Source organism: Populus trichocarpa, chromosome 2 (assembly GCF_000002775.5).
Source record: "Populus trichocarpa isolate Nisqually-1 chromosome 2, P.trichocarpa_v4.1, whole genome shotgun sequence".
NCBI lineage: Eukaryota > Viridiplantae > Streptophyta > Magnoliopsida > Malpighiales > Salicaceae > Populus > Populus trichocarpa.
In genome coordinates this window covers 6,949,495-6,973,091 of record NC_037286.2, presented here as the reverse complement: position 1 = coordinate 6,973,091, position 23,597 = coordinate 6,949,495, and the positions used below count along the sequence as shown (strand labels likewise).

Sequence of the window (23,597 nt, the reverse complement as noted above, 5' to 3'; positions counted from 1 at the left end):
ATAGATAAAGTATCCGGTGAGAAGTTTCCCGACTTGTTGCCCAAGAAAACCATCCATCCGTTTTCGGCCGAGCCAAGTGCTATTTAGGGAATTTTCTTTTTCCTTTTATAGTCACCGAACGTATTCTAATATATTCAACACAAATACTTTCTCGGTCATGAGCTACGATCCGATAGAACTGCCTTGATTTCTATATCCAAAGGACAATTTCTTGAGCTGTTTCATAATACAAAAACCCATACAAGTAATTATGTAACAGCTCCATATGCCAAATCCCAACATAAAAAAATCCACCTCTTAGGACCATAGTTATTTATAAAGGGTCGATTCACACGGGTTAACTCAGATTAATCTTAAAAAATAAAAATAAAAATAAAAATACAAGATTCTAATATCTCACATGAAGATGTTAAAAACAGTAGGTTTTGACTATACATATTATAAATAATAAAATTTAAAATAAAATCTTTTTCTAGTGTTTATATAAAAAACTTTGATATGAATTAATAACTAATAAAAAAAATAACAGGCTCATATACATAAAATTAAGCCGAGTAAAAAAAAAATATAAGATTACCCTGTGAATGAGGCAGCATCTATTCTTCTTAGATCTTTTATCTTCATTAATAATTTGTTTTTATTCATCTTTGGACTAAAACCAATAATTTTTTTTGTCCATACACATTGAAATTTTCATGGACAAAAATAAAAGGATATTTACTAGGTTTCATTGGGTAACTATAAGTTAACCCGATAAATCTAACAAGTTTTATTAGATCAATTACAGTCTAAATTTTACTTTAAATCCAATTAATTTTACTTTAAATCCAATTAAAATCTTGAATTAATCCAGATCAGGTTTGATAACCATGCTTCTCATAAAAGTGACACACTTCGTAGGGTTAGCTCCATCTTTAATAGGCTTTTTTTTTCTTCCAATTTTCGCCCTTTTGTCTTCTCCTTCTGATGGAGAACCCTGCTCTCCTGACTCAACAAGACAAAAGTGGCAGAGACGTAGGTTGGGCAAGAAATTACACTGGAACTTCGGGGATAGTTGGTGAGGAGATGCATTAATTATCCCTGGCATTTTTTGTGGCATGCTACAGCTCCTGTGTTTTGCCGTATAACGACTGAAAATTTCCCTGTTTTGAATCAGTGCTAGTTTCTACATCAAACGCGCGCACGTGTTGAACTTGTGGTTACCAAAAACTCCCTTTCAAATAGCATGGCCTGCCCTCCACCATAACGGTGGAATTTGTGTTGTGACAGTCATCATGAACCAGTCTAGAAGAAGCTATTCAGAGAACTTGTCATCTACACCCAGCATTGAGACTCGTCGGCAATCTGATGACCAGTTGCTTCACCATTCCAAGAGATGGACGCAGATTTGGATTAACCGATAGTTCACAAGAAACCCATCAAATGCATCAACCAACAGATAGAAGCACTGGACTAAAGTGCACAGCACAAATATGACAATCTGGAGACTCCGAAGCTATGATATTACAGTTATTCTTGCCAATGCCTTGATGGACTATCTTCTGAACTACTCTTAAAGGTCGTGGAAAATAATAAAATGACAATACAAACAGCTATGAATTTTAAGGTTCGACAAACACAAGAATCCTCTGCAGAGCTATCAATGAAAGCAGTGGGGACAAGAAAATTGTTCGGCAATGGATCAAAAAGAAAAAAGAAAACATCTCATAGGAATTAATCACAAACAATAATGATGGCAATGTCATGCTAACAAAATGAATTCTGGTGAACAGTTTCACTAAAACAAGCACTCAAAAACACGAGAATATGGACATTCAATCCAATTAGCAAACAGTCCACAACACTGGTTGGCGTGTTAAGACCTAAAACATATTCCCAAAACCCACGGTGAAAGGTCAAATAATACAGTAACATATCCCCGCTAGCAATAAACAAAACCAGATAGAATGATAAAATAACAGGGTTAGACCTAAAAAATTAAACCAAAGCAATGCTGCTCTCACCGCCAGGAGGCTTGCGTACGCCACCTAGGTAGTCTCGAGACTCTACCTTCCCATCAGAAAATATATCACTGCCGCTCATCTCTCGCAATTTTGCCACACTCAGCGGTTTCTCTGCAGTAGATGGAGGAGCATCACCTTTGAATACGTTATTTCCTGAAAGTTCATTGAATTTCTGGTTATAAATTTTCTTTGCTGTCTTCACCACTGATTCTTCACTAGACATTTGATCTCCAGCAGGCTATAAAATTCAAGCAAAGCACAGAACCAGTCAGGCTTTAATTCAAATTAAAACCGGCAGAAAAAGATCAGAACAGGCAACTTATATCTTAGAACAAAAATTACAAAAGAGCAGGTCAGTGCTATTGCAAGGGAAATTATATACTTCCCCTCGTGATGTACTGATGTGGCATGCAATTGTGGAAAACAAAGACCATTTATTTACACAGTTATCCTAATATTATGCTATCATATATCCTAAGAATTTTGAAAAACAAAGTATGGGTTACTTCTAGAAACAGCAGTTCAGTGAATTATCTTTGGCCTACATGCATGACAACTATTACCATGCCTCCCAACCAGTTCATGCGACAGGTTAAATTCCATTGCAAAGCGAGAGTAAAAGGAACAGGGAGAGAGCAAAACACTTTGTTTGTGCACCCACACAAACTTGTATTAGAAAGTTTGACAGAAGTGCTTACATTTCGTGGAGAAGGTTCACCCAATTGGATGCTTTCTTGCAAAGCTAAAGCACGCACAGTTGTTGGCCGTGGTAAAATTTCAGGAGGGGGTGCAAAGATGTCATGTCCACTGAGCTCCTTGGACTTGGCAGTGGAGATCTGCTTCTTCAACATGGCATCAGACTCACTTTCTAAGGTTCCACTTAGCTCGCGCTGCTTTGCCACCTCAGGCAGGGTAGTAGGCTTTTTGGGAGAAACACTCTCTTCCTCTGCAAATGAAATGTGACTGATTCCAGCAATTGCTTGCTGGCAATTCCCAAAATCAAAACACAGAAAAATAAGTTGCCATATCATATACATCCTTTGAGCCAAATTACACTAAAGTGGGCAAAGAATTGTGTGTGAGCTCAAACAAATTTAATCAAGAACGATGTAGTAGATACCTGGTACATTCTGAGTCCTGTTTTGCTATTAGCAGTGGGGTTGGCACTGCCAGATTCAGCCAAATCATTCTCTCCATTGGCTGCAAAAATGCCACTGCCAGTCATCTCCTTCATTTTATACCCAGAACAAGGTTTCCTGAGAATTTCAAACTTAATCTAGTCAAAGACCTTACATGGAAACCTCAAAAGAATGAACAGCAAGTTGCTAAATAAACAAACGCAAAACGATCTAGTTAGCATACACAACTGTGGTTTTCTAGTATCAGAGAACAAAGATTTTGGCAATCCCACAGAAATCAAAAACTCATCTTCACTCAATTTTCTACTGAGAAAACAATCTTGAAAATGGTTGTTTCAATATTTCTAAACTGACCCAACAACCAGTCATGTTCTACACCAAGGAAACATGGTTTAAAAGCCATATCATTGACCAAGAAAAAAAATTTGGTAGAAACTGTACTGCCTTTACTAGGATATTGGCACGAGTAGGGTAAAATCAGAGAGAATTATGAGTTAAAGATCAAATACGAGTAGTAAGACAATGTAAAACAAAACTTAAGAGTATACATAATTTTATTTTATTTTTTGCAAGAATCTGATGAAAATGTTTGTTTCAACAGATCTAAGGACAACTGGATGGATTACCTAGGCACAAAATGTTCAAAATCAAACCAACAGTAACGCCATTGTGTGAAACAAAGAGATTTAAATTTTCCAAATTTAGACAATCGAAACCATCATCATTTCTTATCAGAGCCAAATTTAGAAAGTTTATGATGAACTATTAAGATCCACAGATCTCACCGTTTATTTAAGCTCTCGAACTCCTCCTCGGTAACTTGACCTCCAAACACCACCTTACTGATCCCGTCTGACGGCTATAAATCAATCACCAAACGATTAATCAGCTACTGAATTAAATTTTTTTTAAGAAAATGAAAGGGGATAAAAGAAAGAAATTGAAAGTGGAAGCTACCTGGTGGGGCCGAGTGGAGCGAGAAGCAGAGCCAACGGCGGGAGAATCAGGAGGCGGAGTCTCGGACCACGTGAGCAGATCTGCAGTGGAAGTGTGTGGTTTCCTAACCGGAGTGCTCCTCTCCATTATTTCTAAGAAAAATAAATAATAGTGCTTGAACCGGAAGGAAGGAAAGAGAGGAGAGCAACTTGTATGGTCTCAGACTGTGAGAGAGTATATAAGAGTGTTTGCTCTGGTTTTGAGTGTCTTTCAGGGGAGAGAATATGGGTGGATCTGAGTGAAATGACTATGATGTCCTGATCTACTAGAACTTTCTGTTTTTATTGTTGGCTTCGCTTTTGAGAGAAGGGGTTTTTTCACTTTTAGAGAGTGAGGGAGTAGTGTGGTAGCTACTCCTTCTTTCTTGCTCTGTTTTAAAAGCAAAGAAAAAGGAGTTGAAAATGAGGCTTATTTTGTTTTTGTTTAATTCTTTCTCCGGTGCTGAATTTGAATTTCATGCCGCCCTGGGATTTTTCTATCTGTGCTTAGCATGTGCGTTTCCATTACTGCCAGATGAATTATAAATTTAATTTTTAAAAAAATATAAAAATATATTATTTTAACATATTTCCATACTAAAAATATTTTTAAAAGTAATTGAGATTATATAGAATGGAATTATCATAAATCCAGATATGAATATAAATACAACAAGATTCTTCCCAGTAAGAGTTACAAAGGATCTACAACTGGAGAAAAAGAACATGGATGCCCCTCCTCCTCCTCTCAAGCTGATCAAGAGAGTGGGCTGACAGATAATTTTTGGAGAACAATATTGCTTGCTCTTTTGATGCAAGAAATGAATCGTTTCTGCTACACTCCACAGCCCCATGTGAGCAATCAAAATCTGTGACCTTCAGATGCCCATTCAACACTTGATATCAAATCATTTTGTGGGTCATAAGCTAGAGTATGCTTTCACGTGCGGTGAAGAGGGCAGCCCCACCAATAGCGTGGCTGTCTCTGATCTCGCCATGAATTAACTTCTCTTCTTTTCTTCTTCGGGTAATTTGCATCCTGCGATGTGGATGAGAATGAACAGAAATGGATGCTGGTGGAGTGACAGTTCGAGGGTTATTTTCGCCATATAAACTATGTGTCCTGATAGTCTGTGTCTTTTATACGGGAATTGAAGGTATCCGTTGGACAGGATACCGGCATCCCTAGTGGCTTCCAGGCATGCAATTCGGGAAAGTGGTCGTTTTAAAATTCTAAATTGCATTAAATTACTCATGACCCCTTTGAAATTCTTAGAAGGCACCTAATTTTTTTATGGTAAAACTATCATCGTCAGTTACCCAGAAAGGGAAAGTGTGTTGACGAAGTCCACTGGGCTCAAGCAGTTAGCACGCGACCTGTTGAGCTTTTTCGCCCTTTGAATTTTTATTTTATCAACTGACATTTCTTTTGATCTGCTTGATTGTTATCGCATTTTATCATATCCTTATCGTTATTTTTGGTTTCGAGTTTTGAATTGGATTAATACTTACCACTTAAAAAGTAAAAAAGAAGAATAAATTAAATGATTCGAAAACCTCGAAAGAGATAAAAATAAAATTATTGATCAATTCTTACCGCCGGAATATAAAAGATAAAGATAATAAAAATAAAAAAACAAAACAGAATTTAGAATAAAGATAAAATTACATTTGATAATGATACACTAAACGGAATGATATTTTTATTTTACCATTAATATACACGAATGGAAAACTTATATATTTTAAAAAATAATTAGATATTTTTATTTTATTTTTATTTTAGTTTATATTGAGTGTTGAAATTAATAGTAGTATAATAACTCTAGTTTTAAAAATCAAATCTGGCCAGCATGTTAACCCGGGACCCGTCACACCTGGGGCTTAAACCGATCCAAGTTCAAGAAAAATAAAGGTAGATTCAACTCAACTTAACCCGATCAAAATTGGGTCAACCCATGACTTGATCGGCCCACTATAGAACCTTGTCAAGACCAAGGTAAAAAACTCATTTATTTATTTATTTGAAAAATATTTTTGGTAAAAACAACTTGATTCTTTTAAAAAAATATATGGTCACCTCGAGTTAACCCTCCCGATCCATGACTTTGTCCTTACCCAAGGTCAACCCCCGAATTAGATTTGAAAACTATGATAGTAACTTATTTTATCCTTACTTGTCTCGGTTGGATAATTTTTTAATTAAGATTTTTTTATATGAATATTTTAGGGATAAAAAATAAAAAATATTATCTTTAAATACATGTTTTTTTTTTGTACCTCCTGTTTTTGAAGACATAAAATTACTTTAAAATTGTCTAAGAAATACATTTATTTTTATATCTTTATCTATTCAACCAAACATGTTCATCTCCCTACTGTCTTTGACTTTTTTTGTCCGGGAATAATAACCAAATATTATCTTAAACATTACTATTATTGTTCTAGTTTTTTTAAAATGCTTTATAAAATATTTTTTATTTAAAAAAAATATAAAACTGATGGTTTATATGGTTTCAGATTACTTTAACATGACAGTATTAAAATTATTAAAAATCACTTTCTTAAAAAATATTTCCTAACTACTAGTACTTACACACTTTAGGAAGCATTTGGGAACGCGGTTCAACCCGCGTTTCCAGAAAATTTGAATTTTTTTTTTTGCTAAAATTTAATATGGTTTGTACGTTTTAGATCGTTTTGATGTGCTGATGTCAAAAATAATTTTTAAAAAATAAAAAAACATCATTAACATGTATTTTGGCACGAAAAGTTATTTGAAAAGCACCCGCAACCACACTGCCAAACACGTTCTTAGTTTACATGAAAAACAATAATAAAAAAAACAAATTTTTATAAAAGGAACAGTGGACCCTAGGAACGAAAGTGTGCAAGGTAATCATGTGTCCCACACGCTGCTATCGAATGTAACCTACCTTGGAGCCTCCCCAACGAACAAAATTAGAGATTCCTTAAAGAAACTTGCCTAGGTTCTACGATATTTCTATTTCATCTGCCTTGCAAATAATGATTATCGCTACTTAATATCGTCTATCAAGAATCTAATCGATTAATAAATACTATAGTATCTCGTGCAAAAAGAGAGGCCTCGTGAGACCTATAGAATAAACCTTGCCCCGCATGGTTCGTTGAACAACAAGTATTTATTAAAATTTGCGTTCATCTATTTGCTACAGAAATGGCTTCAAATATATTGCGGTGATAGTAAATAGGAAGTCTCTCTTGTATTGATCCACAAAACCTACTTCGTGTTTGGAAACACTGTTGAAATTATGTTTTTTAAAAATTTAAATTTATTTTATATAAAATTTATTTTTTATATTTTTAAATAAAAAATATTTTAAACCATAATTATATTATACTTACAAATACCTTTACTAGGATAGGATGATAGCTTCTTGCTTGTCTTGCTTGTCTTGCTAGCCAGTGTCAAACTTCACATGACATCACATTCAATTAAAGTTATAAATATAATAGAATAAGTGGATTTACATAGTCTAGTGATTAAAAATGTAAAGATTTTAGCTTCTTCTTTTTTTTACTCAAATATTATATTAAGTAGATTAAAATGTCATGATTTTTACTAATAATAACGCAAATGTTTTAGGCTTACGTGCTGTCCTAACATAGTACCAAAATAAATATGACTAAATATTGTTTTGTCATCAGTATTAATATTTGTTATATAGTCATAATTTGGGAAGATTACTAAATATATTTGTATATGTTAAAACAATCAAAATTAATAGAAAACAAATACAAACATATAAAAAAAAGGTTAGGGTTTCATTAATCATAATATTCTGAAATATTATTTTAATCTAAATATAAAAAGATTATATATAAGATAAACTAAAAATATTATTTTATTTTTAATAAATAAAATAAGATAAATATATATATTTCTTAATCGTGCAGACTGTACAATTGAATCATTCTTAGTTTAATCGTATTAGTTTAATCTTTAAATAAAAACTTAGATCTTCCATCTATCCTTTTGTTTAAAAATTCCCCATCCTATTTGACAAGGTTATCACGTGACTTGCACGTGCCTCTTGAATGAATTCCTAATGATGGAACCACCCTCACCTGTATGAAGCCAACTGTTGCTACCGAGATTGCCCCACACATACAGAAGCCAACTGCCTAGACGTGAAATTAAACACGTACATGTTTCTACTGTTGCACAAGGCACCCAGGGTTTTGCTACAAAGAGGGTTATATAACAGTGAATTGATAGCGGACATGCGAGAACAATTTTGTCTTCCCAGAAAGAAAAGGTTATTTATAAATTATGTTACAAATTAAAATTATATATGTACAGAAAAGAGACGGTAAAAATGATAAAATTGTAAATTTTATAAATTTTTTATTTTTCTATCACGAAGACAAATGTATATTTAATGTTTTAGTTTTTTTTAAAAAAAATATTTTTTCTTTTTTTTATATACTTTTTTGAGAAAAAAATATTATGTTTTATTCTTTACACTTTGAATATTTATCACTCTACACTTGATCACTGTAGCAATACAATATTGTCTCATTTTTATTTTTCTAAACCGCTAAAAATTTATTTGAAATCTTACATATCTTTATTAATAGATATAATTTTTATTATATTTTATTATATGTTAGTATTGAATTTTTAATTAATGGTTATATTTTTTACTGGATATAAAAAAATACATTAATAATACTTGTATATTTATTTTTTTATATTAGAAAAAACATTATTCAAACTACAGCTATGCGAGTAGAATAAATACATTAATACATTAATTTAAAATCCATCTTTAATCAAGTTTCGATCGTGAATTTTTTATACCAGCTCACCAGGTCCAGCCTGACTTAATAACTATGTGTAAAATTATGAGAAATTTCTCATGGAAGGATAATAAGTGGTTGGGTTCTCATTTAACGATTATTGATTTTTTAACTTTTATCTTTTTAATTGTTTTAAAATAAAGTTATTAAAAGTATAAAAAACTGTTCGGTAATAATTTAAAAATTATATGTTTAATATTTGACAATAAAAGACAATTTTTATAAAAGCTTGTTTAAGCTCTTGCTTTTTTAGCTTTTATTACTTTACTTTACAGCAAAATAATTAAAAAGTATATAAAAAATGAAGTAACTGTTTAAAAATTAGTTGTTTACTTTTGAAAGTGGAATATGATTTTCTTATAAAGTAGGTTAAATGTATATTAATAAGAAGTTCTATATATCTTTTGAAATGGAATAATGTTTATTTTATATAGAATAAAGAATAACCTTAAACAATTTAAAATTATATAAATATATATTGTGCAATTTAGCCCAGCACACACAACAATTACGTTCCTATTATAGTTTTAAATATTTTTATGTAAAATCACAAAAAATACTTATAATGTAGTTTATTCTACCGTGCTCATTTTATTAAAAAAAAGAAATTATTTTTAAGCAAATCATGTAGTCTTTAAATGAAATATTAATCTAAGTTATATTATTAAATTGAAATAGTACATCAGCTTCACACACGAGACCGCACCATTACTCAATATATCAAACTGTTTTCTATGTTAAATCTCTCGGGACATATAACACAACAAGAACTAGACAAGCTCTATATTTATATTAAAGTAATGTAAGTACGGATTGAAGATTAAAGTATTATATAAGGATATATTGAGCCTACACAAACACAATCTTTTTTCAATTAGATTTTTCCAGGTGTCACTGTAAGATCCCATGCATCTTACTGAATGACCATATATATATATATATATTAAACGGGTAAAGTATCACTAAAAACGTTTAAACTTATTTTTTGACAGATCAAGATATTAATTACCAAATATTTTAAATTAATGTCGTGTTTCATCAAATAAAATCCTGGCAATTGTATTTATACCATCAAACAGTGTAGATGTTACCTGTTAAAACTTCAAATATATAGCCATTCAAACTTATAAAAATGGATAATTTTGCCTTCGCAATATTAAGGGGGATTCTCAAGCTCTATTAAAAAAAAAAAAATTCTCTCACGTCTGCACGATCAAGTCTAACATCTCCTTGGAGTTTCCCTTTTTAACGCTTTGAGAATAAATTAAAGTAATATTTTATATTGTCTTCATCTCCACATCATCACGTTCCACCAGGTCTTCGTTATGATTATGCAAGGATATATTGGACCTCCAACTCATCGAGATCCACTCTTTAAGTGCCCTATTCAGCATTGGTTTCTTTTATTTTTTTATAAAATATTTTTTGGTAAAAAAATGTTAAATTGATATGTTTTTTAAGTTTTTTTTAATGAGATAATATTAAAAATAAATAAAATATTTAAAAAATATTATTTTAATGTATTTATATTTGAAAACATTTTAAAAAAATATGCTACACTATACTATCAAACCGTCTAAATTAGTATAACGAAGAGACACTAATTTTTACAGAGAATTTATATATTGAAAGCTTGTATACACATCCATGATCCTAATGAAATTGCATATATATAACATCTGGATAATGTCATGGAAAAAATCCACACATGAATTAGAATTTTCATGGCTGGATTTATGGACTTCACTGGTCCTGAAAAAATAAGTCCCACAATGTATAAAAAAACTATATGATACTTAAGTGAATATATTTATATATATATAAAATATACATTAAGAGAAAAATAAAATGAGGGTTAGATAATGCATATCTGGCCTGGAAAGTATATGAACTGACTTGGTTTAACTTGGCTATCAATGGTTTCATCTGGCTTTCATGGCTTTTGAATGACTTTGGCTATTTTTTTTTTTTTTTGATAGACATTGCTCTGTTCTGGCCTTCATACTTATGATTGGGTGTATTTGTATAGAACTTGGAATTTCTTCGTGGAGAAGTAATTGCATCGTTGGTTAAAAAATTTGTATTGTATTGGTTTGCTGGCATGATGGCTTTTAGTTGATGTCTTTTAGTTGATATCTCATGTATTTATATAATTCTTTAACACAGCTTTTTAAATAAAAACTTATTGGTTTGAAACCTTCACATACCTATATTATTTTATATTTAATTTTTATCAAATAAAATAAATATTATAAAATTTAAACTTACAATGATTCCAATACCATGTAAAAAACTAATAGCTACTGCAGATGAAAAAAAAATGGTTATTGTAGGCTAGTAGCTAGAAAAAAACATAACTGCTTTGATTAGATAAAGTAATGTGTGCATATAAAACTTGTGTGCATGAGAAGCTTGTACAGGTGGCTCATGAGAACAAAAAAAAAAAAAAAACATAGAATAGCATGTCGATTGATGCTCGGACCAAGACAACACCGAGTTCGAGTAAATCTTTAGCTGAAAATTCCAGCTATTTGTGCTAGCAACCTTGAAAAAAATGTTCTTTCAGATTTTCTTTTTATTTTTTCTTGCATCATCACATGTGTTAGTTTATTTTCCATTCAATAAAACTTGTTTGTACATATTCAGAGCATGTCTACCGTCAAGTTTTCTTTCAGGAATCGATTGAACTCTTCCAACAGCGGATGGCCACAGATCTTTGAACGGGAATGATTCTCTAGTTCGAGAAAACTGTAAATTGCTTTCTGCTAATGCTAAGAACTTACACGGCCTGTAAATCTCTCAACGGGAATGGTTTTTTTCTTCTATTTTATTTCACAATTATTTATTTTCTGAAACATCGATGCTCGAAAAGCACAGTGACAGATACCTGGCAAGACCTTAAAAAGTACTGTCTCGTGTGTTTAAAAAATAAAAACAGAAACATCTAGTTCTAGTTGGTGGTTCAGTAATAAAAACTTGGGACCAAGAGGTTTGTTTTTTTTGTGATCTCAGGTTTGAGCCATGTGGTTGCTCATATGATTGCCACTGGAGGCTTACATGGTCGTTAACTTCAGAGCTTGTGGGATTAGTCAAGGTGCACACAAGCGGGTCCAGACACCTACATTAAACTAGAAAAAAACAGAATTAAAGGTGGCAGCAAGATTTTTAAATTTCCAGGTAAGGAATGGTGTCATTTTACGACACATCAATATCATCAACTAACGATCATTTTTATGGGCTAGGAGCCTAGGAAAGTGGAACTTTTCTGTACGTGCCACGCCACCAAAGCTATGTCGGCAGGGAAATAAGAGGACGATAATTAAAAATATCAGAAGCTAAAATGTTTTAAGCTCGCCAAAAAAGCAAGCTACCATTGTTGTCTAATTTTAATTACCAATTAAATAACCAAAATTTAATATACACAGACGAGGGTTTTAGCTCTGTTCTTGTTCTGAGTCAGCAAGGTTAAACGATGTCCACTTCACACGATGGACAAATCGACGTATAGGGCAACACCCACCACTAAATGATAATTTAAGAAGGCTGTAGCTGTAAGTTGTCGTTCGGTATTGTACTAGTAGTTTTTATTTGAAATATATATATATTTCATTTGACATGATTGTGCCCTCGCCTTACAATTTCTGTTGCCTGGAGAAACAAATAAAACAATACTCCCTCGTCCGTTCCAATTTGGAATGAGACCAGACGAACACTAGAGCAGGTAAGATAAAAAAAAAAAAAAAAAAAACGAAAGGACCTAAGTTAGGATATTGAAGTCATTGAATATCGGCTTACAACCATATATCACTCCTACATTTAGGTTAATTAATTAATAAATATAGTATCTTATCTAAGTGTTTGAGATTCGAAAGGATACTGATACTGTGATACATATCCTATACTTGTAGTACTGCTGTATATAAATCAAATTCATTCGACGAAAAATAAAAATAGTTTAAATGGTTTTTCATTACTGGCTTGCCTTGCCCCGCGCCAACAACCACTTTCGGATGTAAACTGGGAAAGCAATTGGTATAAAACTTATTATCGCCCACCGTGGGGCTCGAACCCACGACCACAAGGTTAAGAGCCTTGCGCTCTACCAACTGAGCTAGACGGGCTTGTTGTTGAAAGCGAACGAGTTATATATATAGATACATGTATAATTCATTCTTTGAAACAAACTCTTACTTCCGCCTGTGTGCTTCACCCAGCTAAAAAATAAGAATTTTAAAAGGACTCTGTCGAACAGGAACTATTTTATATACCCGTTTGGGCCTAAAACTCTGCCCATAATCTTATCCTTGCCCAGCCCAGACACCAGCCCATCTGAATCCCATCACAACTAATAAAAACAATGTTTGAACTCCAGGCAAATAATATGACACGTTGAGCCGTTCTCCTCTTCTTTTCTTTTTTTTAACCTCCTTCGAAAAAAAGTAAAAAATAAAAACGAATAAATAGCGTTTTAGAGGTTGCAATAAAGTAAATAGAAGTATTCGTTAAAAAAGCTTCGCTTTTTAATAAAGTAAATATATTATTTTAGAAAAGTATGTAAATTTAATTATGAGTTGAAGAACGGTGTTTTTTTAAATTTTATTTTTTTTAGTAAAAGTTATTTTTTATGTTTTTAAATCGTTTTGATGTGTTGATCTCAAAAATAATTTTTACAAAATAAAAAAAATATTATTTTAATATATTTAAAAAAATATATATTTTAAACCGTAATCGCTATCACAATTCCAAATAAACCTTATAAAAGAAACGCTTCTCCTCTCCTTCTCTTATAATCACCTGTAAAAGCTAGAGTTGTATTCTAAAAATGCTTTTTTAGTTACTTGATTATTTGCTATTGTTTTAGCAAGTTTGAAAGATGAAAAAAATGAATGAAAATATATAATTATTAATTATTTCTATAAAATGGGAACCACCAGAAATAAAAAGTAATACACGCACAGCACACTTGTATTGGACAAAGTACCTGCAATGGATTGATTCCAAGTTTTGATGTAATTATTTCTTTGGCATTTTCTTTTATTTTATCATGAAAAATCCAGCCGTAGTCTTTTACACAAGATAAAAATAACTAATATTGAAGAATGACAAAGCAACATCACAAAACGATTTTTTTATTTATTTTTATTTTTAAAGGGAAACGTTATTAAGCAGTTTTATTACATTGCCGTTTCTGATTTTACATAATATCTTAGCAACCGTAATGGGAAATATCAATTCAATCCTTAACCTATATACTTGTTCTTAAACAAGTTCTAGGTCTATAAAACTTTTCAATTTGACCCAAACATTTGAAAACAATTCTTAATTTTTTTTAATAATGTTCATTGATTTTTTTTAATAATTTTCTTTTTCTAGATTGATGCTCGTTGTATAGAAAACATACATCAAACCAAAAATATCGATATTAATTATTTTTTCATTGTTTTTTAAATTAATGCTTTTTTAGAGCATAAAATATTTAAACACTGTTGTAAAACTCAGGCCAGATTAAGTTAAAAAAATAGAGTAAACAAAAAGTCCGTGCGGCCTAATTAAAATTTTAAATTGACTTTGTGAAACCATGTTAAAAACCGATCCATTAATCAAATGATTTTATTTTTTTAGAAAATAAAATCATTTAACTTATTTGTTTTTTTTAAAATTAAAAGTAGCTCGGGTTAACCATCGTAATCCATAACTTAGGTCTTAAATTCTATTTAAATTTGCATATTGTTACTAATATACCCAAACACTAATAACGGTATAACTGTTAAATTTGATTTAAATTATAATTCACAAAAGTGTCCAGTTTTTTGGTCATTAAGTTCATCCATGTTAATATTTTTTTTGAAGACATTTTATTTTTAATTTCAATTAAAACTCAGCATGTTGCATAAGCTAATTTCAATTTTTTATATCATTCCAGCCAGACAAATAATAAATAACTCAGGACACCTACTCGCATTAGCTAACACCCAAAAACAGTCATTTTTCTTACCACCATAAAGCACTCGTTCTTCTAGAAGCAGATATTTTAATAACATTTGCTTAGTAGTTAGTGTCGTATACGAGGGGGGCCAATGGTATCATGCTGCCGGCGTAGCAGCATAATTTAAGATAGTCATTCTCTGTTTTTTTTATAAACTTGGGTGTCCCATATAATTATCCCCTCTTTTTTTTTCCCGTCAATCTCATATAATTCATTGACTCCCACTCTCTCTGCTCAGAGACAGACGCTGAAAGAAGCCATGGCCTCCGCAATCCTTAGCAACCTCTCGTCTGCGTTTCTCCCGAGTCAACTCAGCAAATCGAGCCGAGCTCTTTTCACACCGCACTGTACCCCTACCTTTAAACGCACTAGTTTCGCGGCAAAAATTCGTGCCTCTTCTACCGCCTTTGTTGAGACCAGGCCAACGGTCAGCTTTTCCTTCTTCTCTTTCAAATTTATCATTTTCCTTTTTTCTCAAATCATTAAGTCCGGATTTTTATTCTTCCAGCGCATAATTGCGCTTTTAAGTCAGTTTTTATTGTGATTACAAGTACCCCCTTGATTTCTTTGTTTGGTTGATCAGAGAAATCAGAGGGAATTGAAGTGAAAGCAAATGTTACAGGCCTTGTACCTTTTTTTTTGTGTTCATTGATGAATATTTGAGAATTGAGATTATAGGTTATTTATTAACCTTGAATGATTAGTCATTGATTGCTCTTAAATTGAAACATCTGTCTTTCTTATTGGATTTAGGATCCTGTGGTGGTTGAAAAGGATGTCAGTAGCAGCAAGAACATCCTAGCCTGTCCCGTGTGTTACGAGCCCGTTACTTTGATCGGTGCTAACGTCTTATCTGTGTAAGTTATTTTTAAAAATGTATGCGGAAATTGTTATTACCTTTGGCATGGAATCAGTGAGGCTCTTTAGATTTATGTTTGTAATGGTTGGACATGGCACAGAGATTCTGCACGCGGATCTAGCTTGCAGTGCAGCACCTGTAAGAAGACTTACTCAGGCAAGGAAACACATCTTGAATTGACGGTAGCAAGTGGGTCTAAGGCATATGATGATGCTATGCCTATGGCCACAGAATTTTTCAGGTGACGATGAAATAGTTATTGCAATCTTTATGATTAAGATAGAGTTTGTGGACATGGTGCTTATAGTAAATTTGGGACATGGATAATGTTTATACATGTTCACACTAGGACTTTTGCAAAGTACATGTAAGAAGATTTGTCCATCTTGGAGCAATGGTCGATTATCAACTACAGTGACTAATTTATTTTGGATTAATTCCGACCCATCATGCTTCACTAATGATGGCTATCTAGTCTTTTTAAACCATCTATCCTGTCAAGCAGAAGAAAGGGTCAAGTTACTTTTAACTAAACTTTGAGCCTTTTACGCTGGACTCTATTGCATTCTCGAGATGCGGGGCTGCAATTCAGTGATTGTAAATTTCATTTTGAAGGGATTGGCGTTTGTTGAGTACCACAACCAGTCTGAACTTGGTTATCTTGGCTAGATAAGCGATTATGTTGATTGCATTTGCAGATCCAGACAACCTATGCTGGAACTTCTTCTTTGGGAAAAATTAGTTCTTTTGGCATCTTTTGCCTAGATACAGCATCAAATTTTGTATAACATTGTGGTTTATTTTGACTTCAATGGTATTGTATGGATAAAAATTACAGTAGGAATATATAGTCATCACACTGATGCATTTCATGCTACCACGCACAATGAGTATGAGTGCCAAACATTAAAATTTTGGTTGTCCTTTTATTGTTTTTCTGAATCAGAACACCATTCATATCATTCCTTTACGAGAGAGGTTGGCGTCAAAACTTTGTATGGGGTGGTTTTCCAGGCCCGGAGAAGGAGGTAACAAGACATCTCTTTCTGAAAGCTTTCCCAGGAAATTTGTTTATTGAGTTGGAGATCTTATTTGTGAGGCAACCCTGTAAACTCACAGTGATCTGGAATGCAGTTTGAAATGATGAAGGATTACCTCAAGCCAGTTTTAGGTGGCAATATTCTAGATGCTAGTTGCGGTAGTGGCTTATTTTCAAGATTGTTTGCCAAGAGTGGGTTGTTTTCTCTTGTTACGGCTCTGGACTACTCAGAAAACATGCTGAAACAGTGCTATGAATTCATCAAGCAGGAGGAAAACTTTCCAAAAGAGTATGAGCCAAAACTTTCTACTAATTTTGTTTATCATTTTGTTGGATGATCTGAATTCATCTCAACAGATCAGTGAAATTGATAATTGATATATCAGCTGCAATTTCTGATGGAATATATTTGGAGTTTCTGTTGATAAAACAATTTCTTCCTCTGCTCAACTAGTTTTGGCTTAAAGTTTACTTGAGTTGAGACTCTATTTCTAATTGGTTTGATTTATTTTTGAAACTAATATTGATCAGGGACAATGATTGTTTTTTATCTCCATAGGAACTTAATATTGGTTAGAGCTGATATAGCTAGACTTCCTTTCGTTTCTGGTTCCCTTGACGCTGTCCATGCTGGTGCTGCTATACACTGTTGGCCTTCACCATCAGCGGCTGTAAGTTCTTCCTCACTTGTAGTATTTTAAACTTATTTGTCTTTAGACGTTATATTATCATATTACTGTATATTTGAGATCAGTAACCACGGTTTTGACTGGCATGTAAAGACGAGACTGGAGGGGAAAGACATGAGTCTTACTGCTCAAAGGAATCAGGCAGTTGTGAAGCTGAAGCTTCCACGCTTTGATGCCTGCATAACAGTTCTTTTGCTCTTTTTGTCAAAACTTTGGCTACCTATTGCACAATTTGTCAAATACTGGCTTATTGGTGACAAGTTACTGTACCACGTCTTGCCCCTGTGACAAGCCTTGATGGACATTCTCTTCTGCAAAAATCCTATCTCGTTTTCATTTTTGGCCACAATTATTTTTTCTCATGGTTTTATGGTGATAATAAACACACTGAAGGGCTTGAGACAATGAATGCTGGCTATATATTTGGCATGTAGCCAGATATCATATGTTTTCACTTTCTATCACTCATAAAATATAGTATTCTGCTTCTGTTACAAGTGTGCTTTAAAAATGACTCCACTTACCTTTGCTACTTGCTTCTGTTACAAGTGTGCTTATAAATGATCCCACATTGCTCAAGTTTACCAGCTTACGATTCCATGATGTGGTAGCTATTCTTTAATTCGCAGGTAGCCGAAGTAAGTCGAGTTTTGAGGCCCGGAGGAGTGTTTGTCGCTACCACCTACATACTTGATGGGCCTTTCAGTTTCATCCCATTTTTGAAGCCTATAAGCCAGGTATGTGGTTCACTTCGAACTTGAACTGCTATACTTGAGGACTTTAGACAACATGCTCTTTTGGACATTTACGATAGAAAAAGTAAGCTATTGTTAACAGAATCAATACAAGGCAATTTGTAACAATAATATTTTTGAATTTTTTTATGTGCTGATATTAAAAATAAATTAAAAAAACAAAAAAAATACATTATTTTAATACATTTCTGAGTGAAAAATACTTTGAAATATAACCTTGAAAAAAAATTAATAATAAGTGAAGCAAGAAAAATAAAAAGTAACCGCTGGGAACTTGACTGGCAATGCTCAAGGACTTTGTTTCAGCATGCTCAGTTAATTTAATGAAATCTTCTGTATTCAGACATGGGAATAATCTTACACCCAAGATCATACAAGTTTATCCAGCAAGCTTTGCTTGAAGGACGCTATATCAAACATCATATTTATGTCTTATTTAACCCTTATATGGCTGGTGGATAATTTATCAATTTGTCTTCCATTATAGAGATTCACACAAGCATCAGGCAACAACTTCTTCCTATCTGAACGTGAACTAGAAGCCGTCTGTAGAGCCTGTGGACTAGTTAATTTTACATGTACAAGAAATAGGCAATTTATAATGTTTTCTGCAACAAAACCCAGCTAAGCTTTCCGGGCTATTCTCATATGTTCCTCTCACAGTATTTTATTTAAAGAGCAGCGTTTTGCTTCAATACTTGTTTGATCAGTTTGTTTCTCTTGTAATTCCAATGTATACCAATCTGACATTATTTTACCTTGAGAAAGTGTTTGAAGATATGTATTATAAATAATTTTAGTATGCTGTTATCCCATAAGAAAGAAGGAAATAGAAAGGGTAACTGAATTGTTTTACAGATATTTTATGATTGTTTTACCTGCTTGTTATGGTTTTGATACTTTTAATGATTGTATCTTATTGGTTGGAAGGTTTTAATACAAGATGATTGTTGTCAATCCATCAGCAAGATCTGATGATGTAGCTAATTCTCTTATTGATGCATGATGAGTTTTTCATTTATGAACAGGCAGGTTTGTTTACGTGGTGCACCTGTGTTTTTTTATAATTTTTTATTTATTTTTATATCACTTTAATGTAGTTTAATAATATGATGATATAAAAATAATATTTTAATAAAAAAATATTATTTTAATTTTCAAGTGAAAAATACTTTCACAACGCAATAAGGTTTTGGAAAAGCTGGAATTTTAAAAAGTTTAGTATGTCATCTAAATTGAAAAAAAAAAAAACTAATTATTACGTGAAAATTCAGTTTTAGCTATTATTGATATGATGATATTTTTAAAATAGTAAGATTTATTTTCTATAATTATTGTATTTTTCATGATTGTAATGTGAAAATAGCCGTGTCGTCTACACTACATTTGGTGATAATGATTAATGAAATAATATTTTCCATTCTAAAAAACTTTTTATGCTGTTTTCATTTTAAATGATTGACAATTTTATTTTATTTTTCAAATGGCAGCCTAGTTAATGAATATTCGTTATGTTAAATCTTGCGTCATTTAACGCTACTGGGCCTTTACTTGGGCCTTTCATTAGGACACAGTGACAGTGCAATAAACTTTCCACTCTATTAAAGTTGAAGAGCGTTCGTTAGCTTAAAGAGCACCGCTTATAACGAATACTAGGTTATTTGACTCTTTGGGTTGTATATATATTTTTTGATATATTTTTTATATAAAAAATTTAAAATGTAAACAGAGAATTTATATAATTATCTAATTAAATAAATTAATAATTAACTATATAAAAAAACTGTTAACAATAATTAAAAAAAATAAAAATTAAGAGATATTAGTAAATCAAAATATTTGATACCATAGTTTTATTAGATTAACGTACATTAAAATTTAGCATATTTATTGCTGCAGATGGAAATAAGAAAAAGGGAGAAAAAAAGAAAATAAAAGGAGTTTGGGAGAGCTTACCTGTTTGCAGCTGGAGCATTCCAGGATATACAAAATCCCATTGTGACCAAGACAATCCCGTTACTGTTGCTCATCAGGTAAAACCAGAAGAAGCAGTGCTGCCAGAATGATGGCTGGTGCAGAGGTCATTTGTGCTAGAACTATCCTCCCAGGATTTGGGTCACGTGCAGAAAGGAAATCCCCCATTTTTCTTCCAACCAAGCTCCCAAAGAAACCAGCAATGACAAGCAAGGCTATGACGAAAGAGTTTTCTCATGAGAGAAACCAGTAAGCTCTAACAACACAGGTGTGGATGCCAAAGCTGAGCAAGGGAATAAATCGGTGACACCCTGAGACACATAATCTGGAAAGATGGGAGTCTTAATAACTCACTCGGCTTCATGGAACAGGTCCTGCACCTCTGACCATTAGGATTTACTTGAATCTTGAATGCTAGCTCTCCTATCAGCATCTGAAAAGTGTGGATCATTGGCAAAAAAGTAAACGAGCACACCCACTACAAACACTAATTATGCCGGCAATATCAAATGCAACCCTCCTCCCGGGGATTCCCATGAATGTTGCTGGAGCTATCAACACTGAACAGAATCCACCAATAATGGAACCAAAGTTGGATGTTAGTCGTAGCCATCCAAAGCCGTATCACGATTGCTACCATCAGTTGAATCAGCAACGGGGGACTGGATTGCAGGTGCAACAATATCGAGGCCAAGGCCATTCAAAGCTCAAGATACGGCCACCTGTTTGAGAAAAGCTGAATGACTTGAAAAGGCACCCAGTCAGCTGGTGTGCTAAGGACTACTGTACTTTTCTTGATAATTACCTAACAAGAATTATTTAAGAACTCTCAAACACAAGAACCGGAAGTATTTTAAATATTTTCCGATTATTTTGGATTTGGGCACTTCAAGCTTCATGCGCAAAGATTTTCTTTCTGTGATTACACATATTTCACAGTACTGCCATCTTAACAGCCTATTGTGATTTCCATTTATAAAAAAAATTTCCGGTGACAGGCAACCTTCTTATTGCTTGTAGAGTTATAAATCCAGCACTTCAGCTGACTTAAGGTGTCTAGGGCATGCTCCTTATACCTGTTAAAAAAAATCTGGTCACTTCTTAGGTCCGAAGACAAATGAGCCCCGACATATTTGAACGACTCGTGAGGACCCACTCCGGTCACTATTCGTGATCTTCCTAGGTGACATATCCCCTGCTAAAACAAACGACATGTCGCTTGTCTACCTAGAATCCAGCCACCATAGTGGTGGTTGGAAAATCAAGGAAGAAGTTGTTTTGCCCAAAAACCTTTTTTTACAACATATTTTAACCAAGAAACACTTTATAAACACCCTCACAATATCTAGAAACTAATTTATCAACTTAAGAAACTTAAAAAAGACCTCGAAACATGAAATCAATCCGGGTTAGATTTTTCTTCCACGACCTTGATCTACTTTTTTAGGTAATATCGAGGTTTGAAACAACCATTATTCAACTTTTTTCATCAAATGAAACCTGTGAACACCAATATTAGGAAATAACCATCATTCAATTTGGTGGTTGAAATATGTGAAAACAACAACCTTTTCTTTTTATGCTAGAATCCGGCAAAAAATTATCTCCCCTTACAAAACTAGGAACTTGAAAACAACATAAACGAAATTGTGTATCAAAATTGAATTTAGAAAAACATAAGGGAACGAAAAGGTCTAATTTTTAGAAATTAGAGGATTAAAGTTAATGTTTTACGCCCACTTTAAATACACCATTCATTTTCAACGTCTTTTCTAAGTTGGTCTCATGTCTTTTAATTTTATCCCTGCCAATAAAATTGATGCAATTGGGTTCTAATTTTGCAACTAAAAGACACAATTAAAAAAAGAAAATAAAAGTTTAGGGATGAAAGTAAAAAAAGAAAAAGAAAAAAGAGATGATGCTGGGCCTTTTGAGCCTCTGACAATTCGATTGATAGTTAAGAGAAGATCAGGCTTTTAGGAAGAGAGTTTTGAGTTCATTCAGAGAGGCGAAATAGGGCTCCATAAAAGAAAGTGTTTTATGGGCAACTTACTGGGCTGATTATTACGAAGATTTACACAGATGAGATTAACCTTCTCCTCTTCAAAGTTATGTCAGTGATGGATCCTTCACCACTGAGGACAAAAACCTCAAAACGAATGCCACGTAAATAGATGGAAGTAGTAGCTAGCTTATATAAATAAGGAGATATATATATATATATATATATATATATATATATATATATATATATATATATATATATATATATAAGCGTGTATTGATTACCGGAGAACATACTTGTATCCAGAAAAAGAAATTGAGTAGCCACGTATTAAAAACTTGAGAATCTAAATCTAAGATATAATGATAAATTGAGATAATTTCCCCGTAAATAAAGAATGGGCCTAAGGCTAAAGGAGAAGGGGGAAGGGACCTACGCTTAATAGATGTCACGATCAAATCATATGATCTCCTTGGGGACTAGAGATGAAAAAAGAGAATATCATTTGCCTTCGTACAGCTTTTATGCAAACCACTTGGCCCGGTGGAGCCCGCATCACAATTAGCAGATCGAAATCAAATGGCCCACAACGGATTCCTATCAAATCCTACACGTGTGTCGTTATCCTAGATTCTCGCCTCTTGCGGGTCTCGGGAGCCCGTGTGACGCGTCTCTCTTCGGTTCTTCGTAGGCATGAGCTGGCGCTGACGTTGTCTTCTGCGTCAGTTCACTGTCAGAAAATGTCCCGTCACTTTATCCTTCAAAAATCTAGATTGGTGATTTGCCGGAGTTTTTTTTTCTTCCTGAAAATAGAACTGCACAGTTTTTCTTTTTTTTTACAAACTAGCACGTCTAATACACACACAAAGGTATAAAAGTTGCGGTGTTTTTTTTAAAAAAATATGTAAGTTGTGCTCTTAAAAACAGCACAACTTTCATATTGATTCATTTGTTCAAATGAATGTCCAAATCTTAACATTCATATTGTCAAGGTTGTGTTATATTCAACAACGCAATTTTTTCTTTTATATATATAAAAAATAAAAATAAAAATACATTTTGTGACCGATGATTTGATTTAAATTGAATTTAAAATTAAATCAACTCAATAATTAATCAAATTATATTTTATTAATGTTTGATAGACCTGATTAATTTAATTTAACTCAACCAAAACCTGATTGGTCAATTATAAGATATATAAATAAATATATAAGATAAATCAAAACAATTTTTTTTTTTTAAATGAAGTTTGCATTGATGGGACGACGCAACCATCATACGATGAATGTCCAAGTTCTCCACAATGCTATACCTTCATGTTTTTTT

General features: G+C 32.9%; 2 protein-coding genes and 1 non-coding gene across 3 annotated transcripts; 1 reads left to right on the top strand and 2 right to left on the bottom strand.

The window, feature by feature from the left end:
* Positions 1 to 1,683: 1,683 nt before the first annotated feature.
* LOC7463214 (uncharacterized) lies at positions 1,684 to 4,508 on the bottom strand. Its single transcript, XM_002301010.4, has 5 exons — positions 4,100 to 4,508; positions 3,928 to 4,001; positions 3,124 to 3,259; positions 2,702 to 2,986; positions 1,684 to 2,241 (listed from the first exon to the last, which is right to left on the bottom strand). Exons 1-5 carry the CDS (start codon positions 4,223 to 4,225, stop codon positions 1,978 to 1,980), a joined length of 885 nt encoding a protein of 294 aa, XP_002301046.1. The 5' UTR covers positions 4,226 to 4,508; the 3' UTR covers positions 1,684 to 1,977.
* Positions 4,509 to 13,009: 8,501 nt separating this feature from the next.
* On the bottom strand, positions 13,010 to 13,082 carry TRNAK-CUU (transfer RNA lysine (anticodon CUU)). Its single transcript has one exon. It is a non-coding gene; the product is annotated as a tRNA-Lys (tRNA).
* Positions 13,083 to 15,095: 2,013 nt separating this feature from the next.
* LOC7463213 (uncharacterized methyltransferase At1g78140, chloroplastic) lies at positions 15,096 to 19,150 on the top strand. The gene is made up of 8 exons (XM_002302254.4): positions 15,096 to 15,374; positions 15,701 to 15,804; positions 15,907 to 16,047; positions 16,753 to 16,834; positions 16,941 to 17,134; positions 17,405 to 17,516; positions 18,164 to 18,271; positions 18,777 to 19,150. Exons 1-8 carry the CDS (start codon positions 15,207 to 15,209, stop codon positions 18,915 to 18,917), a joined length of 1,050 nt encoding a protein of 349 aa, XP_002302290.2. The 5' UTR covers positions 15,096 to 15,206; the 3' UTR covers positions 18,918 to 19,150.
* The last annotated feature ends 4,447 nt before the right edge of the window (positions 19,151 to 23,597 follow it).